The sequence below is a fragment of the Pezoporus wallicus genome, unplaced genomic scaffold (genome assembly GCF_028554395.1).
Source record: "Pezoporus wallicus isolate ANWC-B61680 ecotype Strahan unplaced genomic scaffold, APGP_CSIRO_Pwel_v1 contig_3365, whole genome shotgun sequence".
Classification (NCBI taxonomy): Eukaryota; Metazoa; Chordata; class Aves; order Psittaciformes; family Psittacidae; genus Pezoporus; species Pezoporus wallicus.
The window spans coordinates 1613638-1640784 of record NW_026640883.1 but is presented as its reverse complement, the minus strand read 5'-3'; the positions used below and the strand labels follow the sequence as shown (position 1 = coordinate 1640784).

General features: G+C 44.4%; 1 protein-coding gene across 4 annotated transcripts in view; it reads right to left on the bottom strand.

Moving 5' to 3' along the window:
• Window positions 1-11326: 11326 nt before the first annotated feature.
• The window catches only part of NEURL1 (neuralized E3 ubiquitin protein ligase 1), a 157625-nt gene continuing 141804 nt past the window's right edge, over window positions 11327-27147 (bottom strand). For all 4 annotated transcript variants that reach the window (XM_057421005.1, XM_057421002.1, XM_057421004.1 and 1 more), the window contains 2 exons: window positions 13859-13978; window positions 11327-12525 (listed from right to left, as the gene is read on the bottom strand). In XM_057421005.1, the coding sequence (XP_057276988.1) occupies window positions 12284-12525; window positions 13859-13978 (362 nt within the window). In that variant the 3' untranslated portion in view covers window positions 11327-12283. The remainder of the gene's footprint in view (window positions 12526-13858; window positions 13979-27147) is intronic.

The following is a 27147-nucleotide window of genomic DNA, read 5'->3' as shown; positions in this document are numbered from 1 at the left end:
GCTGAAAAATGGATTTTACCCTTGTGGATATGCACCCCAAAGACTCCTTCCATTACAGTGCTATCAAGTTTGACGAAGGCATTATATAATTGTTTTCATCACTTTCAGATCTTAATGAATCGTATTTTATTGTAATATATATTCATTGCTTTCCTCAGTTAAAAAGAAAGTTACTGCTTTTATCTTATATGAAAAACAAGGGAATTTGATAAAGCATTCATTATTTTCATATTACTAGTATTAACAGAATAGAACTAGTACTATTTAATTTTAGATCTTCATAGCTAGCTTGTTAATAACTCATATTTTCCTGTGTTGTATCCTACTATCTTTCTATTTTTTCCCAAATACTCTGCATTCTTGAGGAAAAAAAACAAATCCAATGAGTGGATAAGTGCAATATTCATAGAATAAACAGGCCCCTCATCCAGGACTTGGAGTGGAACGTGCAGTGTGAAAAGTTTGCAATTCTCTATTCATGCACTCTTAAGGAAAGGGGAAATGCAAGGGAGGGGATGGCTGGATAAGAATAGGACCCTTGGGTAGGTAGGGACTGACAGGATAGCTGGGGTGGTTTGGGGTGGGAATGGCTGCTTTCCATGAAAAATCATCACCTGTTAATGAAAGTATAAGGATTATGCAGCATGTTGCCAGGATTATGTATAGAATGTGCATTAACATCTTTATCAATACAGGACTTCTGAGCTATGCTTGAAACACTCTGTATGCCATCCATGCATGATACTCTCTTCTGGTATGTCTCTGCTGGTTATGTCCTCTGTTACATTTTGGAATCAATGGTAACATCAGAAGGGAAAATAATTCTGCTGGTGCAGTCCCAAGTTTTGATACTGTGCTGTTACTTGTATTTATTGCAAGATCTATGGGAGTATTTTTACAGTTCCTTATTTCTTTTCCTTCCCTGTTGTTAACCTAAGACAAAAAGTCCCCATTTTATCTGGTTAGTTCTCACCTGCAGAATTTCACAGCTGGTTTGGGTATTGATTTCATATTCCTTGGCTTGCAAAGGCTGATCACTCAGGTCCAAAATAAAGTTGGGCAGAAACTTTGCTCTTCAAAGGAGCTTTTGTCTTAAATTCTATTTGAATGGGAGGAGAACTTCCATCTGTCAGAAATAATGTGACTTTCCAGGTAGCAGCAAAATCTACTACCTTTGAAAAACTGGATTGTTTTCATAAGATGCAAGAGAAATGTGAAAGCCAGAGCATTTGATTCTCTGAGCTCTGGCAAGTACATCTTCTGTGGCTCGTGTCACTGGAGAGGGGGTGTACCTCAGCTTTCTGCTTAATTTTTGTCCTGCTGTTCTTAAGTTTGTCAAAAAGCATTATTACCAGAGACCTTTGCATGCAAAGAGGAAAACTGAATTCTGCAGCTGTACTGAAATAGTTTCAATTACATGATTTTTTTAAAACCTCTAATACTTTACAAATGAATTTGGTTTTGAAGAGAGACCTCTAATTCTTTCACGTGCTCTTGTCTAACCTGGCAAGAATTCCACGAGCATCAGTAGAGTTACACTGACAGAAGACCCACAGAGGAGCAAAGCTCCTTGTGGGCACTCAGCATGGAACGTTCTCAGCAAAAGCAAACACCGTGCACTCAGTTTCTACACCTCCAAAGGGTGCACAGGCCTGCTAAGCCTTGGTGCTTTCATGCCTTGATCCACTTCCCTGCAGGTCTTGCAGCTTTTGGAAATCAACTGGAGCTTTGCTGCTATTTGCTGGTGGCTTCCCATCACCGGCAGCTCCTTCTCTGGCAACTGTAGATGCTACTTAGCCACATTGCAAAGTGCTGTGTATAAACGCAGTGTTTGATAGATGTCAACAGTACCAGTAGGATGGTCTGAGAGCAGATGTTTGTGTAAGTTATGTTATTTTCATTTGCTTGTAGTTGCTTGGTAGAAGCAGGGACCACCAATGCAGCGATGCATGAGGAATGTGTCTGCACACTTGAACTGTTTGATGGCCTCTGCTAGCTCTGCACAGTGCTTGCATTTCTCTTTCTCTCCCTCTGTGCTGCTCAGTAGTCACGTCTGTTGTGTGTCTGTAACTTTCAAATAAAGTACTGTATATAGGGCGGATCCAGAAGCCCCCACAGTCAGTTGACTTTGGGTTGGGATGTAGGTTGATGGTGCTGCTTTTCCTCCTCCATCTTAGACCCAACTTGGAGCAAAGCACAGATGTTTGTAAAGAGTCACCCATAACTCTACTTTGGGGTGTCAGTTTTGTGGGGTGTGCATGCATTGCCAAGGGTGGAATGATGAGGGGATCTTCTTTTATTGGGTGCCCTCACATCAGGGCTGGGGCTCCGCAGCGATTCCTGGAGTGAAAGCTGTGCTGCACTGCTTGCGGGCCTGACTGGCGTAGGCAGCACAAATTGGTTTCTCCCATTTTATAATGTCAGGGCTGGGCTGGTCCCATTAACAATGTTCTTCATTGTTCTCGCATCAAGGTAGCGTTGATTCTAGTTGGAGAGTGCAATTTTTTTTGTTTTGTGTTTGTTTTTTTAATAAATAAATTTGGTTTAAAGCTTCACACTGGCGTTTTTACAGACCTGTTCTTATCAGCATAAGCCACTACTGTCCTGAGTTGAGACTCCTGTTTGTTACTGAATCAAAATAATTGTGGGAATTGTGTTGATAATTTGGAAATAAATGAGAGGTAACTATATTGGCAGAGGAGAGATAGATAAAATATGAGAAAAATATGTTTCTAATAAGGCCATAAATTATTGGGTCTGACACTGCAGGTGCTTTCTCTGTATAGATGGGTTTAATACATCACTGCTCTGTGTTAGGCTTTTTCATTAGTGAGAAAAGTTGAAGTTTTTCACTCCATGATGTACTATGACAATCTGTATCCTGAAGCCAATGATCCACCTAAGGAAGACAAACATAGGTTATGTGTTTGTTGTAACTGAGGCAGTTTGTGTGCCTGGGAGTTTGCAGACACTGAGGTTCAGCTGGTGGAGCAGGCAGGGGTTGCTCTTCCAGGTCTGCCTGCATTGGCCCTCTGTGAAACAACCCTGTGCTAATGGCACTTCTGGGAAAACATTGAGTTTGGTGATCTCCCCCTGATGCTCAGGGTTATTTGGTTACAGTGGTACATGTCGGTCTTGCTCCCTGCTTGGTGGAGGAGAAAAACAGGGGAGAGAGAATCACTTGGCACTGTAGGAGGATTTTGAAAATACAACATTTAAAATTAAAAGAACTATTTCAGGCTTCTCCAGATACCAAAGCTGTGTTAGTGATGCTGTGTTTTGATGTCTGAAATATAAGCACTGTGGCAGCTTTCTCTGTGCAAACAGTTCTTTTGTGGTTTAAGAGCTTGTTCTTGAACTGCTTCTGGGTCCCCAGGGAAGTAGTAATAAATAAACAAAATCCCATTATCACCCTTGGCGTTTAAACTGGGGGGAGGAGGGCATCAAATTCTGTTCTGACTCTGCATCCCCTTGAACATCCAGATTCAGTTTATTTCTGTCCCCTAGGAGCAGGTCAGAAGAGAACAGTGCAGTCACTGGAAGTTAGCCTGTAACAATTAGTAAACTGGAAAAAAAATAATAGAAAAGGAATTAAAAGGAAACCTTTTAAAAAATGAAATATTTCAGTGAATAGCTGACTTAACTATTTCCTGCCTTGGATTTGGGGGGTGGGGAGTTATAATTGTTTCCAGTCTCTACAAGGAATTTCTCTGCAGCCCACTGAATAGGCTTGCTGAAAAGACTTGCTCATTACTCATGATGAGTTCAAACCTGGAGTATTGCAAAAGCCAAGTGTGTGTAGCATTACAATGACTTTTTTGTACTGAGGGTCCAAACTGAGTATTGCAGGGTCAACAGTGTACGGAGCAGGGGCATTTCTGCTGTCTGGCTAACCACATTACATCAGTGCTGTTCCTTTATTGCAGATTTAATTGCAGACAGCAGTGCTCCTTACTCTGTCTGCAGTGTTTGGGGAGAATCAAGCTGATGAGCCTCCTCAGTTAAGACTCAATATCGGATTTCACGTCAGGAGAAGTCTTGCCAACAGTTTGATTGATTGCTGCTTAGGCTAAAGTTCAGATGCAGATAACTCAAGGTGGGTGCTGAAAGCAGCTCAGCTGGATCTTTACATCTGTAGCTGTTTCCAGAGCTGTTAATTAGCCCAAATTGTCTCTGGAACTGCTGGGTAGTCAATTACAAAGAGCTTAAACCTGTTGTTGAATGAAGGCTGAAGTCTGTTCAAGCAGTTGTGCTCCCCTCTGTTAATGGAGCAGCTGCATGTGTCTGGACTGGAAACTCCTACAGGTTTTGCTGTGCCAAATTTGTAACTGATAAATAATTGGTCTAGGCCTGGTCCAAGTGAGGTTTTGCAGTGGGTTTCCCAGGCGGTTGATGTTCTTAATGTGACCTTGAATATTAGATGCTGTTGTCATTTCTGTGTTGGTGTAGCAGTCCATTTTCTAGTGGTTAGGTGGTGGGAATGTACCTGGTGGGAGCTTGGGAGAGTATGTCGGTGACCAGAGATAGAGAAACGTGTGGCTGGTTTTCGTGTGAGTGGTCAGGTTGGTGACACTTTTTTGTCGTCTTTTTGTTTGGTTGGTTTATTTTTAACATGGGAGCCATTCTGTCTGTTCTGTGTGGGGAAAAGCTTAGAAGTTGGTGTGGTTTCTGTGGCAGTATATGTGAGAAGGAATAACTGAGAGCTTTCCTTTTTGTTCTTTTTGTTCTCTTTAAGAAAGTTTATGGGCGGGAGTCCATTCAGTTTGGTTTGGGTTGCAAGTTAAGCCAAGAGAGGAAGAAAATAAGTCTGGGGAAACCCTTTTTTTTTGGTAGTAACAGCTTTGGACCATATTTTGTTGTGGCCTCTGATCCCGCTCCTCTGAAGGTAGCGGAGCAAATATTGTTCATCCTGAAAATGTTAGAGCTTTTGGCAAAGTACTGATTTTCTCAGAGCTGACAGGTATTCTGAAATTCACAGCATCAGTCCTTAATATACCTATAGCAAATGTGAGCTAGAGACAGAAATTGTAACTGCAGCCTCATGCGTTGTCCAGTTTTTGTTTAATGAAACTGTACAGTGAGCAGCTGCAAGGGTCCAGATGTGCTTGGGTCTCTGAGATGCTTTCCTAGAAAAGGAAATCGTGTGATTTTGCCTTTCACAGGCGTCCCAGTAAAACTGAAACCCAGAAAAATGACTTTTTTTTTGCACTTAACAGTCCCTTTTGCCATTGATGATGAGAGTTGTTGTTAATGAGGGGTCAGATGCCCCAGTCGGTTTGAACTGGCAGAAAACAGAAGACCTTTTTATGATTGGTCCCTGAGTCTGCATGTAAAATGGTAGATGTGATGCAGAGTAGAGTACTAGGTAACAAAGATAAGTGACTTCTCTGTGGGCCAACACTAAAGATGCATAATCAGTGGGGAGAACAGAGCTCTCCTACTTGCCAAGTGACCCTGTAGAAACATCCCTCAGGCTTTAGCACAGATCATGTGGGGACCTGTGATGATTTTTCTGACACATACAGTACTGTGGGCCTCGTTCTGTGACTGGGACAACAGAAGTGCATCTCTATCATATATATCATCAGTGAGAATTAGTGGAGTTAACATAGCACATTGTTTTCGTTTGCTTTGGATATGACAGTAGTGCGGTTGAAACAGTTGCATGAAGCATTAGGTTCCTCCTAATCCAGACATGCAGGCTTACTTGACTTTAGTGTCCAGTCCAGAACTGGTTTCAGAGCTGTCCTCATGGTTATGTTGCAGACCAAGTGCGGTAAATGGGGGGTGGAATATCACCAGATCAACCTGTGTCTGCTCATGTCACCGGTGTGGGTGTCTGGGTCAGGGTTTTACTGCCCTGTGTGGGACAAGGGCTGCCTGCACACAGGGGCTGCCCTCTTCTCCATGACTGCTGAACAGCTGGATACCATGCCCAAATGCTTGCTCTTTATCATGTCTGTGCCTGTAAAGGTGAAAACTCTGCACGGGTGTCTCAGCACAATGAGAAACTCACATTGTCTTGGGCAACTGTGCATGTGAACATGAAGAGCAAAAACTGTGCCTGAAAGCAGATCTCTGCATTTCTCTTTAGGTGTTTATTAGATCTGGTGTTATCTCAGAATTGAACAGCATTTAATAATGGTTAATTACGACTTCTCAAAAACTTCTAAACTTCTGGAGGAAAAGAAAAGACAAATTGAGTTCTGGTCACTTGTAGAGGAGGGAGTTGCAAGAAATGTAAAATATTGCTAGGTGCTTTATGAATTTCATTTTTCTGCCAGGATTGTCACTTATCCTTACGGCTCTCCTGGCTCACATTGGTGCTGTGGCACAGCAGCTAAGGATTGTCACTTATCCTTACGGCTCTCCTGGCTCACGTTGGTGCTGTGGCACAGCAGCTAGGTAGTGACACCTCTCTGCATTTGTGATGGGCATGTCTATATGGGGAAAAGATGAGCCTAAAAAGGGCCTAGAGTAAAACTATGCTCAATAAAAGAGCTCTTAATTTGCATGTTCTAGATATGCTGAAATAACTTGGGTTTAGGCAACTTCAGCTCCTTCGAGGCATCTGCCGTCATATACCCTGCTGCAGTCTGCGGGGTTTTGGAGGATGGCAAATCCTAGTGGAAAGGGGAATTCAGGATGCACACTGTCACTGCTCTTCCTGTTCCTCAGCCATGCCCGAAGTCTACCAGGCCAAAGCAGGATCAGACCCTTGGCACAGTGTTTGCTGTGTACCACAGGGCCAAGCTCAGCTTGACAAGCGCTTTGGGTGATGTTGGCTGGCACTGTGCGCTGCTGCACAGTGATGATCCTTTCCTCTCCACAGGACCTGGGGAACTTGTAAGGGACTGCCAGAGTTTGAGGGCCGTTTTCTCAGAGTTGTTACAAGTTCTTGCAATGTGAACCTCTAACGTTTTCAAAGACTCAGGCAGAAAGGACTTGCTAAACAGACTGTACCTGTCATCTCCCAGTTCATTGCTTGCTTGGACCAAAGGTGGTGCTAAATCTGATCTTTGTAATATTTATATTTTGTTGGACTTCTTTTTTTTTGACAGTGTTTGATGAAACAGATGCAGTGTCCTTCTTACATGAGAAATCTAGTGCCCGACTTCAGATACGTCAAAACTCAATGGACCTTCATGGTCCAGAACTGTTAACATTTGAGCAGGCTTGCAGTGTTCTGGGGGGAGGTGGAAAAAGGGTACTCGTATCTTCAAATGCTTGCAGACTGTAAGAATTGACTTGTGATTTTTGTTTGTTTGTTGGTATTTTGTTTACATTGCCTCTTATGCCCTAAGGAAAAATAAATTTTTGACCTTTTTAATTGTGATCCACTTGGTTTATTTTGGGGTGGGAGTTCTTTTTCAGTTTTGCAGTACTGTTATAATTCCACTTGTGTTTGTCAAACCACTGAATTTAGCCTTCCCAGAATAACTTACAACTTATGTTTACATGCAATTGCAAAATTCAGCTTAGGCTTAAATAGGTAAAGGAGTTTCTCTTGTCCCTGGTCCTGAGTTGTTATTGTATGCTGTATTTTTTGTCTCTTTTCTAGTCCACAAAGTTTTATGGATGGCTCACCTCTGCCCTCAGTCATGAAGACCTTTTTGTTGAGTAAGGTCTTAAGGTTTACAACACTTTGACAGGAGGTTTTTTGGAGAGGGATGTGGCATGAGATGCAAAATAAGAAGGAAAGCATCCTTTTACAGGAGTGGCCTTTTGGTTCCGTGATAAGACAGTTGCTCTGCAAGTTAGAATGAGCCCTTAACACCCTTGTAGTCAGGCTGCAGAGCAGGCTATGCTTGAACATGGATGTAACGGGGGAGTGGGTTGTAATAGGGGGTGTAATAGTAGAGAGGAAATGAGGTTGTTTTCTAGCACTTCAGTTCCCAACTCAACTGTGAGAACCCTCTATTGAAGTGTTGTTCACTTGCTCATTGTCTGTTAACAGATCTGTAGGTAAAAGGGGTCATGCTTAGTGCCAGGCTGCCACCTTCAAAAGCAGGACTGCAGAGGTGGGTTGGCCCTCCTCAGCTTTTTGTTTCTGCAGCAGAGAATGACCTCCCAGGAGTGTATCCCTCATTTTAGCTTGGGGCTATGCCTTCACCATGGGCTGTAGCACTTCGCAAGCATGCTGTGGAGAAATGAGTCCCACCCAGGCCCTGAGATGAGCTAGCTCTCACTGGAGGCACAGCATTTGCGAACAGCACCTATGAGATGTTCCTCCGTGCTGGCATGTAGGAATGCACAGGGTAGGTCATGCATAGGGTGGTGCCTGAAGGTCATTCCTGTCTCTGAATGATGCCAAGAATTAGATCTGAGGCAGCGCACAGTCCTGGATGTTTTAAGGCACAAACTTAGTGACAAGTGTGCCTGGGAACTAAGCCCCCTCTTTCCTCTGTGTGTATAGTGAGCCAGCTTAGGGTTGAAAGGGTTTTTCCTGACTGATAACAATCACCATGTACTGATGTATCCCCTTACATGTTGTAACCACTGCTAGCTGCTGCTTTCATTCCCCATTTTTCTTCAAGAGCCATTCTCCAAAGTTATGCTGCACTCAGGCTAAATATTTCTGGTCCTACTTATATGTATTTGTAGTATTTGTGAAAAGGAGTAAAATAAACCCGGGGAGGGAGAGAAAAGGGACAGACGCACAGCAAGAGAGGCTGTGTGCCGTGCCGGGAGCCGAGCGCCAGGTGGCGATGCTGGACTAGCTCTGCTGCTCCTGGATCCTTTTCAGAGCATCCCTCTCCCCCGCCAGCGCGGTCCGCAGGCTGTCCCTGTCTGAAACAGAACGGGAAGGCTGCGGTGAAGGGATGCCTTGTCGTCGGGACAGGTCTGTGCCGCGCCATGGTTGGTCTTGGTGGAGAACAGGTTGGGAGCGATGGTAGAATTGCAGATCTGCTTTGGATTTGGTGATGTGAAGGTGATGGCCGAGGAAGGTAAGGGAAAGGCAGGGCAGGGTGACTCCAGCGTGCTCAGCAGAAGAGGATGCAAAGCTCGTTGGGGCTATCGCACGTGGTGGCTACAGGAGGGAATGAACAAGCTGGAGTTGTCAAAGGGAACCACAGGGTCCCTGTGATGTTGCCTTGGTCCCTCTTGCTAATGCCAGGGTAGGACCTGGGTTTGGCTCAGAGCATTGGCCTTTCCTAATCTGTGGCAGTGCTTGCGCTCAGCCCATCTGGCAGGTCAGTGCCCCATTTTGCAGGGGCAGTCTCTGTTTGCAGCTCTACCCCTTGCTACTGAAAGGACAAGGAGGCTGTGGCCAGAGAGGGCTTTCCAGACCCACCAGAGAACCTCATGTCCCTAGGAAAACAGGAGCTGGGCGCAAACTTGCCCTGTCCCAACAGCTAAGAACTGCTCAGGATGGTAGTGGAAAAAGCTGGGAAATCTCGCATGGCTGTTGTAAGAGTGCTCCTGAGCACATCCTGCAGCAGCAATGCTGTTAGGTTTGGGGGAAACTGACATCACTCTGGAGAATTCAAACCCCCTTCGGGTCCCTTTGGCACTGCCTGAGCTCTCTCCTCCCAGCTCTGCCCAAGGAAGAGGCCCTCATGCCACTGTTGCTCTTACTTCAGCCTCTCGCAGCTGCACTGCCCATCATGTTTTGCCACGCTTGTGGAAGTGGTAAACACTCAGTCACCATGCTGCTGCAGGATACCTAAATCAACTTTATTCACAATCACAGTTATCCAATTTTGCACAATGAGTTATTCTTCTCTTTAAACAGAACACAAAACATCTTAAAGTAAAGCAATGAAATGCAAATGACACAAGAACACGGAGGTACATGGGAACCTACACCAGTCAAACAAAACAAAAGGTTAGAATTGTTGTTACTGCTTTTGCTGTTGTTATTTTTGTCTCCACAGAGAGAGCCTTGCTCTCTTCCTCCCTGCTCACAACCAGAGGCCAGCTGATGCCAGGAGCAGGACTTAACCCCAATTTTTTTAGCTCGGATGCTGGGGGAGTTTTCAGCTTCTGCTAACTCCTAGAGTTTGGTCCACAGTAAAACAAACACAGTTATATATTAAAACACTCTGGATTCAAAAGTTGAAAAGGGAATTCACACCACTGCACTGGTACTCATGGATGGAGTTCCTTCAAAAATAAAATGTACCCCTTGGCTTGCCCTGCGTGGAGGGGAATGGGTCCCACTGTTGTGGGGAAGGCTTGGGAGGATGCTTATTGCACGTTTCCCCACATCCACTATTTCATCAACTCCTTCCCACTCCTTCGCTTCCTTCTCCCTGAAAGCTTTGCACTGGAGTTTGTATAACAGCTGAACCAGGCTCCCTGTATCTGCAGGTCATGGCTCTGTCCTGGGGCAAGCTGGAGGCTGGCTGCATGCCTGCTGCTGGCATGGTTGCTGTGACTACCCCAGACTTGTGCCAAACAGGCTTCCTCCCACTCCTCGGTGAGGGCATCTGGGCACAGGACCCATAATGATCCAGGGCTTTCGACAGCAGCCTGGAGGGCAGGGCTGGGTTAGGGGGGTACATGAGAGGTATGCAAAGAAATAATGTAAATCCCTGTAACCAGATTATCAGTGTTCAAGTTAGTTCTGCCTGCCGGGATGGGCTGGGGGTAGCTGCAGACCCTTGTGGTAGGCTGCAGGGATGGTGATGCCTTTAGAGAAAGGCTCTACAATGCTCTCTCCAGCCAGCAGCCTCTTTTGTAGTTTCCTTAAGAGGACAAAGTAAGGATATGTTTTTCCAGGTGCTCTTGTGAGCAGCTTCTGCAAGTGCTCCTTTACCCACCTCCCGCCTGGGGCATCCTGCAGTGACTGTCTATGCACATTAAATGCTTTTATCCCTATGCCACACTGTTGCCTAGTGTCCTATCAGTGGCCATATGCTGCAGCACGGGAAAAGGCTTTGCAGGAGGGGTGCAACTCCATGACCTTCTCCAGCCTGACCTTATGGGCAACATGGTCAAACACCACTGCTGCTCTGCCTTAACTCGGTCACACCTCAGGGCCCAGACACTGTCTCTACCTCCTGCGTGGCCCTGGAAGGCAGAGGAGATGATAGGCAGCTCCTGCTACACCAGGCTCATGGGCCAGCAGCCATGAGGTTGCCATGGCAGGCACCCACCATGGGGACAGCATGGTTCCCAACAGGGGCAGGAGGGACAGGGATTTATCAAAATCAACCAAAACAAACCAAAGCCCTCAAGCTGGGTTGTTTTTTTTTTTCTTTCCTTTCTTCCTAACACATAAGGACAGCCATGGCTGTGAAGGGCTGAGTACTACCCGGCTGGTTTTGTCTTGAAGCACAGTGATGAAGTTACCAGTAAATAAAGCCCACAGACATGTGGGTTTATACATTCTTCCCCAGTGAGGTTGGGGTTTTTGTTTCTTTTTTTCTCTTTTATTTTCTCCCTCACAAGTGCTGTCTGGATGGTAGGGGAAGAAAGGTGAGGGAGACATCCCCCTCTGCTGCAGGCCCATGGGATCAGAGATGCTGCTGAGTCCCTTGTGCTGCGTGGAGACCACGCACAGATCAGTGGTGGTGGGCTTCGAGAGCCGCTTGTCATGCAACAGGATTGCAACAAGAGGTGGCTGGATACCACTGTGAGGAAGCAAGGCCAGTGTCAATGTTGGCTGCCAAACCCACCATGAATGCTTCTGCTAGGGAGCAGCTGGGAACAGCCCTGAGGAGCCGCTCATCTCCCTGCAGACTTGGGGCAGGTGTTGCTTCACAAATACTGGGTCCACTTCTGCACTGGCCACAGTCTTTCTGCTGTGAATGTGCTCACTGCACCTCCCTCGCTGGGTCAAAGCTTGCTTCACTCCATCCTTTCTAAGGAGTTTCCTATAGTCAGGCTGCTTGTACATGAATACAGGTTTGTTTTGTTTCTCCTCTTCTGCTAAGCTGTCCTCTGTGTGTGCAGTGTCTCTGGAAGGAGAGGTGTAGCACTAAACCTTCTATCACTTGCTGTCCCTGCTTGACACTGGAGACTCCTGTCTGCTGTGCATGGTGTAGAAAAGGGGTGACTGCACCAGCCATTTTTTTGAGATAAAGATTAAAATCCACAAGGGAGAGTGGTCCATCGCAGCTTCCCTGACACACTGGAGTTCAGCCCCAGGGCTTGCTTGGAGGGTAGAAGAGCAGCGTCTAAGCTTGTCTCATCTGTGTTCCATGGAAGAGGGGATCAGGGTGGTGGTGGGTGATGTTTTTTGAATCTCCTGCATGATGAATAGAGACCAATACCTGTGTTGTTTCACAGTCTTCTCCCCACCTGCCTAGTCCCCACCACAGCACCTGCTGCTGCTCTAAGTGCTGCGGTATGTTTTGATGATATCTTTGATGGCCCGTCTGCAGATGGGGCAGCAAGCGTTGGCCATCTTCTTGAGCTTCAGCCCACACGAGTAGCAGAGACACATGTGTCCACAGGAGTAAATGACTGTGTCTACCATGTTCTCGTAGCAGATGGTACATTCATCTCCCCAGGGCCCTGAGACAGACGGGGAGATGGGTGACTCAGGCAAGCTGACTGGAGAGTTGGGAGCTGTGCCTGAAACACAAAGAACAGGGTCACTCCTGCTTAAAAGCCTTCCTGACATCCCATGGTAACGTCTGCCCTGAAGCTGGTTACAGAGGGAGGAACCATGCTTTAGCAGAAGTGGATGCTCCAGGATCAGGGGTCCTTCCTGAGACCTACTGACCCATTCCTTGAGCCCTGGTTCACATGCCAAGGCTCGGGCAGCAGAAAGGCATCTGCTGGGATCTGCTGCCCGTGTACAGCAAACCAAGAGCCAGCTGTTCCCACACAGCAGGAACAAAGAGCAGTTTCATGTTTTCAAACCGCTGTCTAAACATTAACAAAGGAGGAAAAATCAGGAAGGGTGGATCAAGCCTTCTGCTTTGAAGAGTGAAAGGCTGGGTGGCACATGGTGGCAGCAGCTCCTAAGACAAGCAGCGCTTCATCTCTAGGGCCAATCCAGGGATGTGGGAACATTAACGCCTGGCTGCAACTCACCCCGTGTAGATCCGTCAGGACAGGAGTGGGGTGGTACATGCATGGACAGCATCTAGCTCTGAGTGGGTCATTGCTTTGAGAGCTAGGAATGGCTGCAGTAATTCTGCTCACGGCACACCCGTAGCGAGGCTTCACCATGAGGCCAGATGAAGTAGCAAGATAATGAGAAAATTTATGGGTTTTTTTCTCCCAAGATCCGTTAAAAATCTGAATGTTTGCTGTTACCAGTTATTAGACTTGAGACTGGTAGGTACCTTCAATGAAAACCACTCTTGGTTTGGACAACAAGGATTTGGTAAGTTATATATCCCACCATCACTGCCTTGGGATCATGCAAGTACCTGGGGCTTTTAAAGTGCTGCAGAACAGCCTGTCATTTTCTAGTGCATGTGCATTTATGTAAATCTCACCGAAACTGACTGGAATATTAGAAATATCAATAGTGCCTTTTCCTGTGAGGGGTACTGAAGGTGTGAGGAGCGGGAACATGGGGCCGTAGGCATACCCATAGCTCCAGTCTAAGCTAGCATGCAACATGTCACTGCCACACAGCTCTCCAGAAGGAGCTGTGCGTCACAGAGCCACGCATACAGCAGAAACTCTGCTACCTCCCTGGGGACCTTTCGTGATGAAAAGGGTTGGAGAAATATTGCTGTCTAGGCATTTAAGCAGCTTCTACGTAAAGCAGACTGAAAATAGCCTTCGCAGAGGCTCTCCCTTCCTCCCCAAGGGAGCTGACAGGAGACTCTACTGATCACTGTGGTTTTAGAGTCCTTCTGAGAGACAAGAGTGAGCCTGTGAAGGGAGGCCGGGCAGAGCAGGCCAGGGGAGCCAGAGGAAAGGCACTGGAGGATCCCATCGTACTTACCACTGGTAGAGCTGCAGAGGGGGCCAGAGACACCGCTGCAGAGGACGGTGGGGGAATTGGGTGTCGATGTAGGCAAGCTTGGTGTGGACAGTCCCAGCCGCTCTGCTAATATGGTGGAACCTGCACCACAAGAAGAGAAACCTACGGTTACTGTTAAAACTTGGGGCTGACAAGGCACGGGGGTGTGTGGCAGGGGGTGCAGCTCTCGGTGCTTGTCAGGATTTGTGTCTCATCAGCATGGAATCTGAGGGGGAGATAAAGGAGAAGAAGAAACCTCATATGCCTTTTTAAATGCTAGCAGCTGGCCCTGAAGAGACATCAAGCTCCCGCAGCCCCTGAAACTTGCTGGAGCTCCTTTAGCCACCATAACCCTTTGTTTCTGCCCTTAAATATGTCTCAAGCCATGAAGTGCAGTTACTTTCCTTATGGTTTCATGCTCATATGCACCCTCTGCACTATATCCAGTGATAGGATTATGAGGACACAGCCTGCAGCAGGGTGGGCTGGACCGCAGCACAAGAACACGCTGTCAAAGCACTCTTCACTAACCCAGTACAAAACTGCATCATTCCAGGCTCCAACAAATTCATGCCAAGTCAGTCAAGGCCTTCCCAAAGACACAAGTGTTTTCCTCACTCAGAAAAACAGCTCTGCTCAGTGCTCTGCCTCTTGTGTAGGTGGCTTCTGTCAGAGGTGGGGATAAGTCACCAAAATGCATTTAGCTCTGGGATGAACAAGGATACGTCTCCCCCAATTCAGGAGCATTATCTCCACTCCCTGCATGTCTGGATGTGATGGCTCAAGAGTGCAGAGCCCCTTGAAGTCCCTGTTAGGTGTCCCCAGCTCCACGACCTCCTGCTTTTGCTGCGCACCATCACCTCTGTGTTTGTTTGTGTGCTATTTGCCAGAAAAGCCAGTTCTGCCCCACAGCCTGCTTGGCACCCTCCCTCCAGCTCAGCCTCTTTCTTCTGCTGTTATAAAAACAAGTATCTTTAAACCCCTTCCAGAAGGGGAAAAAGATAAATGCTTCAAGCCAGCTGTTGCAAAGGTTTTGTAGGGGAATTTCATTGTTAGCGATGTGGTCTAGTCTTCAGTAAGACAGTGGTGAGACAACAGCATGCACATGCATGAACCAAGGTATGGTTTCTTGGTGGTTAAGAACTGGTTTGCCTATAGTGTTAAAGTTTCGAGTTTCTCAGTTGAGAAGACAACCAGGGTAAATCCAAATCAGAACCAAAATGCTAATGCTTCTTCATGTCACCATATAAGGAGCTGAGAGGCACAGAGGATTTAGATCCGCAGTGTCCTTGAGGAGTCAGAAGCTACTCTCTAGAGAAAAAGCAGCAGCAGGAGGCCAGGAAATCCCCATGGTCCTTTAGTTCCTATTTGCAGGGATGTAGCTGCTACTGAGCCAAAGAAGACGGAACCTGGGAGGCAGGGACTCCGACAGCCAAATGTGAATTGTGCAAACAAAGCACAAGCACAGCAGGAACCAGTGCCGGATTCTCCTGCCCTAAAAATTATCAGATTAAGACAGAGCAGTTAAGTGTAGCATGGCGGGGGAGGGAGCATGTTTAGGTCAAAAATCTGTTCTGAGGACTGCATATGGGAGAAAGAGCAATCAGCTTCAGCCTTCAGTCCTTCAGTTTTACCCCAAATCAAAGGAGGAGCACTGCTCCCAGGCACAATCTGCAGTTGATTTGGTCTATAAAGGGCTTTGGGGCTCTCACAGTTGAGGTGCTGTAGAAAAGCACCTCCTTTATCACACAGATGGGAGCTGAAGCTGGAGTTTAGCTCAGTCAATATGCAAAAAGAATGATGCAGTCTCTAATGACAACCACTAGCTATGGCCCTTCCCTTCCAATCTGACAGATGACCGTAGCAGAAAACTTGCCCTGTGGGTAGCACACACTGTAAACAAGACCAGCAGGGGCATGGATTTCAGCTCGTTCCCTCCACACAGAGCAAATATGAACACTGAGAGGCTGAACAAGTTTTTCAAGCCTTCCGTCTCCTCCCTGCAGCCTGGAGCCATTTCTTCCATTCGGCTGACACGCAGCACATTGCATTTGTAACACCAACCTGGTCATTTCCTTCAGTGTAAAATAAAGACTATTAGGAGTATTTTCCTTCTTGGACTAACAGGAGAATTTGGAGGTTCCCCAGTTGTCACAGAGTATGAATTGATCATGCTGGCAGCACTGAAAACATCCTTTCCACAGTGCGAGGAGAGCTCACCAGTGTAGGAACCACAATCTTCTGGTTGTAGCTGGTCTGAATCCCAAAATGGCCTTACCAAAGACCCAAGGGCCAGCACACACCTTCCCAGTTCTTTCTCTTAACACAAGGCTCAGCTCTTGACTTTTCTCCAGCGTAAGTATAGAGCTTTGTTCAAAACAATGAGTTCCCTACCAGACAAGACTCACTTCTCCCTTGGTGACAGAATAATCAACATAAGACACGTTACTCACGCTGTTAATATATTGCTGGATGGTGTGCAGATACCATGACAAGGAGCATGGAATGAGATCATGTGCAGGGTGGAATGAGTGTGGCCAGCTTGGTTTAACTAAAACCAGATACATGTGCTCAAGGCCAAACATGCTCATTGTGTGCACAGAGCTCCTACCAAGAGCTAGCTTTCAAACCACAAGTTAAAAAAATTAAATAATTCTAAATAAATCAATTTAAACATTCTTCCTTCCTCTAAAGCCCCCAGATAAATTGCCTTTGCTGCTAACTTGTCTCATGCTTGATCTCAAACACGCTGAACATACTGGAATCACCTTTAAATAGATTTGAATCAATTCCATTTGCTGTTTTAACTTTGCAAAGTCCAGTTGTTAGCAAAATCTAGTGCAGATTGACTTTTTCTCTGCACTTCTGTCATTGCTCTGGGAGAGGTGCAAATAAATGAACCTATATGTCGACCACAAAAGGAAATAGAGTATTGTATTTTCAGCAGAAGGGAGCTTTATGATGGAACGTACAGACTACATCACGCCAGGAAAGGCTGCTAGTATTGTAAAGGTTTGTAATCCAAAATGGTCTTGCCAAACTGGAAATAGGATCAGAAATAAATGGGATGGTATTCAATACGATCAAATGCACAATGAAAGACTTAAGCAGAGATAATCAGCTACCCAAATACAAGAGAGAGAATTAGTCTATTCAATTAGAAATAACAGCTGTACTACAGAAAAAGGCCTGGAGATTGGTGGAGGTCACCAGATGATCATAAATCAACAACTCCATCCTGTTATGAAAAGGTTGCATGAACCCAGCATCATATAAGGCTGATTAAGGACTGGAGCAGGAGCCTGGAGGACTATGGTATCTCTGTCCCTGGAAATATTCAAAACTCAGCTGTACATGGTGTTGTGCTAACTTGGAAGTTAGCCCTGCTCTGAGCGGGAGGATGGATTAGGTAATTCCCAGGGGTCCCTTCTGACCTAAAATGTTGTATAATTCTATGATTTTTAGATGGCAACATTTTTCACAGGCTGATAAAAGGAGAGAAGAAACAGTCTCTTCTTCATGGAAGCTCTGGATAAGACAAGAATCATGGGTTCAGACTCCTAAGGTATTCAGATTAGATTTTGTATAGATAGTGAAGCACTGTAAAGCAGTCAGACTTCCTAGAGAAACCATGGCACCTCCATCATCAGAGCTATTTAAGAGCGGGAAGGTGAGTTAGGTAGTCTCTTGGGATCCCATCCAGCATTTATAATTTTTATAGAACTAAGTTGGAAAAGACCTTTAAGATCATCAAGTTCAACCTTTACCCCAGGATAAAGATACTTTACTCTCATAAGCTCTTTTATGAGAGTAGTTATCTGTATCCGTAACTGCCCTTTTATAGAACATCCTAACTGTCACCAAAATACAGCAGCTGTGGCTGTCAAAGATGCTTTTGGCTCTCTGTGTCTATTGTGGCAAACAGGGTGGTTTCCCAGAACATTGCAATCCATTCCCAAGGGATATCTCCTGAGGCTGTCCCAACTTTTAAGCTTCTCTCTTAAGGACAGCTGTCTGGGGAAAGCTGTATAGCTGAATGATTTACATTGGAAATCAGGCCAGATACAAATTCAATATTCTTTAAAAATACAGAAAATTTTCTATTAACTCTCACCCTTAATTAATTTATAAAAATCATAGAATCACAGAATGGTTTCAGTTGGAAAGGACCTTAAGATCCAACCCCCTGCCATGGGCAGGGACACCTTAAAATATTATTTCTACATCTCTTTTTTCTAATAAAATGATTATGTTGACCTCCTTATTACTGTGCAGGTTCCAGGGGAAGAACTGGAAAACAACCACTACAACAAAACCAGGTGGGAAAAGCATCACGCTGTCTGAATTTTCCTGCTGAATATGCTTATGGGCATTTGCTACGATGCAAGTAAATCCCCAGGGAATCTCTGTAGCCTAGAACAGAGAGTATCTTCCACAAACCTGTTCTGCAGCTATTCCCAACCCATTGCTAACAAGCAGTATATCAATACCCCCAGATTCAAACCACAGCTGAGATGGAGAAAAAAGTAGACTAATGCCAAAGAGCATGTTGCTTCCTTATTACTGTTGACTTTGGATCACTGGAGGTTGGGGAAACTGCCAATTTAAGGTGTTCATAACACATTTCTTAAGCTGGTATCTATTCCCAAGAGAGGCGATAGCAGGGCAGGACTGATCTTGGGACTCAAATAATGACAAAAGACTGAACTCCGCCAGATTATGAAAAACATCCATAAGGCAGTGAAAGGTACCCAGTAACTTCTTGGGATTTATTAGGGTATTCCTCACACTGTCCCAGCATGTGGAGGAGCGTTCATGTTCATAAGGAGATGAAATCAAGACTCAATCCATTTTACTAAATCTCATCTCCTTCTCTCATTCTTTTCCCCCTCATAATTAAATTCAATATTATATAGTCCCTTTGCACCTTATCAGATCTTAACCTGAAAGGCCTGGAAGCACAATGTTTCCAGCAGAGCACTGAAACTGTGCTCTGCAGGCTGAAAATGCCTGCTGCTTTGCAGTGGAAATGCGGTATTGCATAGTCTGGAGACTCTGCTTTCAAGACTTTGTTGGCTGCAAACAGGAAGAAATATCATTATTTCTGCCCCCAGAATGTTTTCTGGCAATGCCAAACACCACCTCAGGTGTTTCACTTGCCTTCTGCTATTACCTGTCTAGGCTCTTAATAACTATTTCACAAGCATCATGAAAATAATGCATAACCACTCCAGAGCTATACTTTTTTTCTCCTTTGAACTTATCCAACTAAAAGTTTGCTCTTCCTGGCTTACATGACACTGTCAGTAAATGACCATTACTGTCCAGATCACAGTTCACATAGTCTGATCTTCACCTGTTTAATGGCCATTCCTTACTGATAGCCATCATAAGGACTATAGTCAGATCTTAACTAAACATTGTACCTAAAAGACAAAATATGGGAGCCTTCTGCCATAGTTTCTAAGGTTTATGCAACATACCGACTTGCCCTTATGCTGAGTATCATGTGAAGCACATTGACAGCCACTTCTCTTTTTCTAACACATTTGCTGCATAAATAGGCCAGTTAATACAGATATGGTAATTACCAATGGTAATCACAGATTTTTGATGTTGTTCCATGCAAGGTGCCATAGCTTCCAGCACACAGTGGAAAACATCAGTACAGCTGCTGGAATCTGGCTGCAGCCTTCAACTGGCATATCTATGGGTGCTCAAGAGAGCTGTGCTCATCTCATACATTTCAGTCCAATGAGCACTGGGCAGAGCCACATGTCATAATGACATTCATAGTTGTTTAGCTGCCTTTCAGAACTCAACTAGATTTCCTTTTAAGAGCCAGATTTTTGAGCCTGTCAACTAAAATAATTCCCTTATCACAAAAACTGTTCAATATCCATTCTCACACTTAACACTATCAATATATCAGGCCCACTGCTTTTGTTATCTAAATAGGATCAAGGTCCATTCAAAAATCTGGCACGGTCATGGGTACCGAGCTCATGTGAACTAAGGCCTAAGAAAGTCTGCCCCATAGCATGCGAGCTCCTGCAGTGTGCGTGGGCCGTGATGTTGCTAAGACTGGACACTAGAGTAACTTAACCCTGTGAGTCATATTTTTGCTTAATCTAATCTACCACAGATCTCTGGCTTGATAGTAACCACTAGTATGTGAACACCCTTGATAACTACCCATGTGCAAGACTGGTAGGACCGGGAACTTAATTTTGGTCCTTACTATGTTTTTACTGAAAAATCTTCTACATAAGTCTTTCTTTTTTTTTTCTGCTCACTGATGTAGCTTGGGTAGAACTTCCCCACTTCATTTATTCCTCTATTCATCCACCCATTCTAGCAAAAGTTATGGACATCTTTCTAACTTTTAGAGAATGCAGACTAGTAGAATTACACAGCTCTTCTGCATATTACAGAGCAAAAGCCCATACTGAAGATGCAGTAGGGAACCCGTAACAGTACACGAAATGTGTATTCTTTTGACCTTCCGTTCTAGTGGCAAGACACAGGGTACTGAGGTCTCCTGGGTTCTTTCCCCCATCTTCTCTAAGAAAGACAAATTTTCTGTCTTTGGGTGTTCCGCAAGCACATGTCAGACTAACAAACACCTCTCCCTTGACATGAAATCTGGTATTGTATCAGTGGTCGATCGACTGAAAGGTGGATCTTAAGAAGACAAGCTTTGCAAGACTTCAATCTTTCCACTTTTTGTATTTCAGTAACTGGTTTTCACTAATGCAAATACAACACCAGATGTAGAGGGAGCTGCAAATACCAAACAGCAAGATAGTCTCAATGCTAAAATGACAGCCCTCCCCACAGCATGCTTTCTACTCCGCAGAGCAGCCACTTCTGCACATTACCACACTTTTTTTGCCTTCAGTGAAGGCTGCAGAAGAGCTATTCTGTCCCCCAGGGCCACTCATGTCTTGCCCAACAGGGATTTTTGAATCCATCATCCTAAAACAAAGGAACAAAGCACCTGTTACTGACTGGGCATATGTAGATCAACAATAATGTTAGGGAAGGATGTAAGCATATCCATCATTCCTGAATGCTTTGCACAGCCATTTGTTATGTTCCCACGGTGATGGCAACAATACTCCATTGACCAGAAACCAGAGCTTCTTTCCCTTGGGCACAATAGTTTTTGGCCAACCATGCTCTCAGAGCCTGGCCTCTGTGCTGCAGCTCATCTCTGCCCCCCAGGTGACTGACATCAGTTGATGATCCATGGGGTTTTTTGCATCCGAGTATTTCCTGGAGGATTTTAAAACTGTTCTGAATAGAACAATATTACATTTTGTTCTTTACAAGCCCATGAAAACATAAAAGATTTTGCATTATGCTACAGAAATGTCCAGAAATATAGGTCAAAAAGCAGCCTGGCAGATATTGCATGCAAAACCATAAGGCCTGTATTTGCAGATGGGCGTCAGAAAACCCCTGCTCAGGGAAATAAAAGATCCAAACCACATGGAGAACAACAGCTGAGACTGCAGTGTGAATCAGAAAAGGAGTGTACTTTATGGATCCACTGGTGCCTTGCTGTCTGCTGTGTCCAGAAGGGCAGCAAGGGACCAGCATACTGATTACCCTCTTGCAGTCATGCACGCTCCAGCAAAGCAGGTGAAGATGAAAGCTCCAAACACTACCGAGGTTTTTGATTCAGCAGCTCTCACAGCCCACGCCCAGTGCGCTGATTGAAAGCAAAGAGCACACAGCAAACTCAGAGGTCATCTTTCCTGACCTGACAGTTAAAGTTCAGTGGTTACTCAGCACCTCATCCTGCAAACACCTGAGGGCATGCACACCATGCAATGAACGTCTAGCTGAACTGAAGTGAAGGAGCCTCTACTGGGGCTTCACCTCTCAACCTGAGAAATACTAGACCAACAGAGCACCCAGACAGATGCTTATACCAGTAAGAGGTAAAAAAAGAAAGAAGCAGCCTGAATTAAGTAGCCGAATCACATGAAAAATGAGAGTTGGAGCTTTCATCTTAAGACAAACAAAACAAAAAGCCCTCTAAAAGATCACGGGTATTAATTACCCTGACCAAATATGTTCCTGCTCATAAGCAGCACCTTTCCAGATCCACCTCAAAAAGGCCAGAGTATTTGGCACACAACAGCAAAAGTAATTCTGTGAGCAAAAGGAAAATCACTGCCTAACCCAGCACCTCCCAGCTCTGTGCTTCAGCAGGAGGGACATGCATACATAGCATGGTAGATGTATACAGGAAACAAATAGTTTCACTTTCCTTTGCCAGCACTGCTCTGAATTTCTGTGGGACACTCTGCTGGATGAAAAAGCACCTGATAAAGAAGGAAAAGAAAGTGCTTAGTCTGCTATGTGACTTTCATGGTAGCCAGAATAACTAACTTGTGCCAGTGGTAGTTCAATGAATAGGCAGATTTTATCTGTCCTGACAGACAAGCTGCAGTTCAAACAGGCTGGTATATATCCTGTATATTCACTATAGGCAGGCAAAGGCATTATGAGATGAGGGAGATCTATACGTCACTTGCTATGAACATCGTACTGCAGGCAGGGATAGTTTATTATCCTAGTAATGACAATCATTTCTGCTTTTGCGGAGGAAAGCATGCAGAGGATGCGACATTTGCAAGCCCTGTGACTGTTGTTGAAAGATCTGCTTGCTTTACCCAGCCTTTACTCAGCTGATACCTCAGTACACAGGCTAGTGCTCACTGACTTACCTGTGGCAAGCGTGGGTTAATTATGTGTCAGGTGTGAAGAGATCTTTAGTGAGATGGTTCAAAGGTGCCATTAGCAGGTATTAATGCTGACACTGATCCTAAAGGACAAGCATTTGATTGCATCCAACTCTGTAACTGTGGAGTTTTCCAAGGCACAAGTTATAAAGCAACTTGCCCTAACACAACAGCTTCTTTTTGGGCTAATTCTCCTTTGAAACAATGGATATAAAATGGATGTGAATGGAGAACCATGCGCAGCGCTAGAATCAGACCCAGAAGTTACAAACACTGTAATGCTTTTGTGCAGTTCTTACAACTTAACATCAGTAGTGTGTACATCACTTGGAATGAAAGATAAAACCATGCATGATAGGAAGGTTTATAAAGAGGCATCAATTAATGCAAGTGGATTTCTTTCCAAGAGGCACCGAATATTAACTCTCTTCCTCCCCCCCTAGTCTCTAACACCATAAAATATCATATACCCTGCAGTGCATAGGAACTCCAGGCAGTTAAGTGCTGCACAACACAGGCCTGCTAGATCCCAATCAGCTTAATGAGGCCATTTCCCATAGAAGTGGGAAATGTTTCCAAAATAAAATAAAATTAAATAAAATTAAATTAAATTAAATACTAATAATTTATATTAAAAAAAACCACACAGACAATAAAACTCTGGGGTACCTCTAATTGAATGCATGTTAAAGGAAGAAATTCATTACATGCATTTCTGTGCGTCAATGTTATATTTGCTTATCAGGCTTCTCATGTGCTGTGTTTAACTCGACACTTTCTACATCACTGGAATGAACCAAGGTGGAGAAGGACCAAGTTCCCAAATGGGTATGGCTGGAGTCCTGCGACGGCCAAGGGCAACCACAGGCTAAGAAAACTGTTTACATAGGAATGGGCAAAAGCCAGGGAAGAGAAGAGGTAAGATGGGATCAGCTCCCAAAAAGCCCTATAGATTCTTAGGAGGATTGGGTCAGACAAGTGCCACAGCAGAGACCAGAGAAAACAGGAGAGGCTCCCTTGGAGATAATCTGGAGACAGTAGTTGCAGGAACAGTATCAGCAAGATAAGGAGAAGTCCTGGGACATAGAGAAATAATCCTGATTAAAAAGAAGAGGGCAGTCTTCAAGGCTAAGCTATGGCTTGTGAATCACTAACAATGCAGGAACAGCTGGTGACTCACCTGGGATGGAGCTAAAGTCAAGGGCAGGGGGATTGGAACTAGATGATTTTAAGGTCCTTTCCAACCCCAACAATTCAATGATTCCAGGATTCTATGAAAACCAAATGGCAATACGATGAACTTCACAGAATGATGGAAAGTGGTTTCTCCTGGTAAACCTTTGCTCTACGTCACCCAAAACACTACTGTGTTCACCCATGAAATTGCAACTCTTTTCAGCTGGTTGCTCAAGATAAGGGTCCTATTGCAACACAGAGGGCTGCACACAGGCTTACACCAGCAAGAGTCCTGCCTGCAATGGGATCAACAGCAGTTTGCCTGTACACACTGTCACTCAGGCCACTGCAGATCAAATTTCACTGTTGACTTAAAAAGCCCTTTGCCAGCACCTTTTGTCCCCCAGTACTCAGCTGAACTAACTCCTAATTTGGTCCTTTGCCAACTGTTGTCAGAAATCCCAAGGAACCAAGGATTTATAGTTGTTCTGTCTGCCAGTCCCTGGTCAGCTCTTTCTCCCCTCCCAACTCTCTCCCAGTTTTCAGCCCATTGACCGATTTCAAGGAAGTCTGAAGGAAGGATGGAAACCTCAGCAACAATTGATTACTAAATACTTTGCAACTAAGTAGTTGCATTTTGCATATGCCCATGGTAAAGGAGGCAGGATAGCTTAGCCCACACAGTCTGTATGTATTCGGTATGGAAGTGAATACAGGCTTACCCACAAGAAATGCTGGCTCTTAGGTTGGGGTTTTTTTCAGGCCTAATGCTGCCTCTTGGCCAGAGAACTGCAATATTGTGCAGCTGTTCTGATGAGGCTGAAGTTATTGAAGTGTATGGATAGAAAAGAAACACATAAGCTGGCAGCTCAGCTTCATTGGTGTGACTGTTGATGGAACATGTTATTTCATTACTCAAAACAAACTTCAATATTACTGGAAAGGATGAAATCCACAAGGGAAACCATACCAAAAGAAAACCCCCAAACAAATTAAACTCAAAATAAAGGAGACAAAAGAAAACGAAAGAATATCCACAACCATTTGGATCCCCAAATACTAAATATATGAACTTATTGCTCTGATAGCTCCTCCAGACATGAGTCATACATTTTAAAGCCTTATGGTGTCAATCAATTTAACTTCATAAATTAATTACACCACCAAAACCAGACTGATGCATCCAGACTGGCTCATTTCAACCTTTCAGAACTGTTGATAAAACGACAAGTGAGCTGAAACGCTCACCAGCAAAAGCTGAAAGCAGTAAATCAAATTTAATAGGCTGGTTTTGTGAACTGTACAGGAATGATGCCTGAAAAACCCAACCCAAGCCTGAACTAATGGTATCCTAATGGATATTCAAAGACTGATCACTTCTACATGCGTAATGATTTGGTTGTCTTCATGTGCATAACCTACAGAATTTCTGAATTTAGACTATTAGTTTACATAGAAACTATTTAGAAGGGCTTCCAATGCTGACAAAAAGATCTATTGCCTCCCTCAATAGCTGGCTCCTGTACTTAATTACCCTCACTTATGTTTAATTGAAATTTGTGTTCCTTCATTTTCCAGCAGCTTGGTATTTTCTGCTACATTAAAGTGCTCTCCTCTTTCATTTATTCTCCCTCCATGTGGTCAAGTTGCCTTTTAACCTTTTCTTAGTAACACAGTGACATCCTTCCATCTCCCACTACAGATGACTGTGGCCTCCCAGGTGCTACAGTGTTGGTTGGCTTTAATTTGCTTTCCCTTTGCTGGGGTGACACAAAGAAAAATAGTGTTTCCAACCTCATCTTTCTTTTCTGGGTTTTTTTATTTCTCCTGCAGCAAATATAGTCAGCATATGATGCCAGATCAATAAGATGGAAACAGAAATCAGAATTCTTTACTATCAAACCAATCCGATACTGCCTCCACTCTTTCAGTGTTCTATACGACAATTTGCCTTGGTAGAGATGGGCTCCCCTGGTATTTAGTTAGGAAATAAATGTTGTGTCTATATCCAGTGCTGTGCAATAACTGCATGAAGCAAATGTCAGCTTTTATAGTAAAGCCAAAAGCCAGGAGAGACCTGAGCTTGATTCTGCTCTGGGTCAGGATCAAATAACTAATCTCAAGGCATGAAATTTAGTATCCAGTGATCAATACCCTGAGTCAAAAATAAAGCTTCTCTAGGCGCAAGAGTTTCATTGCTGTTCTCCACTTTTTCCATCCTTCAAATGAGGAAAAACTGGAGAAGAAGCAAACCCAGCAATTTTAATTTCATTTTTATAGTCAGCTGTAGTGCTGATGTTGCCTTAACACTGCATAACATTGCTTTGATTAATCTAATAATGGTATGCCTCCAGAAATAGAATGACATCTGCTATTTAAGATAGGTTTGGTACAATTATGCCTCTTGCACTATTTGTGTCTCGCTTCTTTCAAGGATATGGAACTTTACTTTTTCTATTAAAACTAGAATAAGATGACTATAAACACATCTTCTCCTTGATATAAAGCTCAAACTACAAAAGACAGATCACACAAAATTATTCTTGTTTCCATTCGGAAGATGGAGCTTGTCATTAAAAAGATGAATACTTCATATTCTTCTTACGTTTTCTAATATTATTATGACAGATACTATGGCAAGTACCATAATCTGTTCAACTGCAGTGCAAACAGTGCACATCACCCCCCTAATAACATTGCCAAAGCAAGAGATGGAAGTTCATTATTTTCTCTGCCTTCTGTTGAGATACTGCTGATCCATATAATTACTGCAGTTGCAGAGATGTGCAGTGTTGGGACAATGTCAGTGTTCTTTTCTGGGCAGTCGCCCCATACTGATATGGTACTGATACTGGGACTGTGTTGCTCCCAGCATCAGTATACTGGAAACATAAGTCTGAAAATCTCTGTTTGTATTTTTATACCTGCTGAAGAGTATAGGTAAGCTCCAACTTCATAGCTTTTAACTGGGAGAAAGCAGCTTGCTGCCCAAGCTGACATGGATAAAGCTGTACACTTGGCAGGGTCCTACCCTTTCCTTGAGAGAGGCAAGGTCAGCAAGTCTGGTTCTTTTCACTTATATCTCTCTTAAGAACAATAGCCCATTTTTAGCTTCTCTTCCTGTGACCAAGACCAGAAAAGTCTGTTAGGTGGTCACAAATACAGGTAGTGAGGAGTTTTCCAACTCAGCAGATTTCATTTCATGCAGATCTATCTAAAACATGTACTGGAAGTATAGTGGCTTGGGCTGAGCTTGTGAACAGGTAGGGAGGACACACACAGGGTATGCACAACATGAGGTTTGCCCAGGATACAGAGTGCCTGTGTTCAGGTCCATGC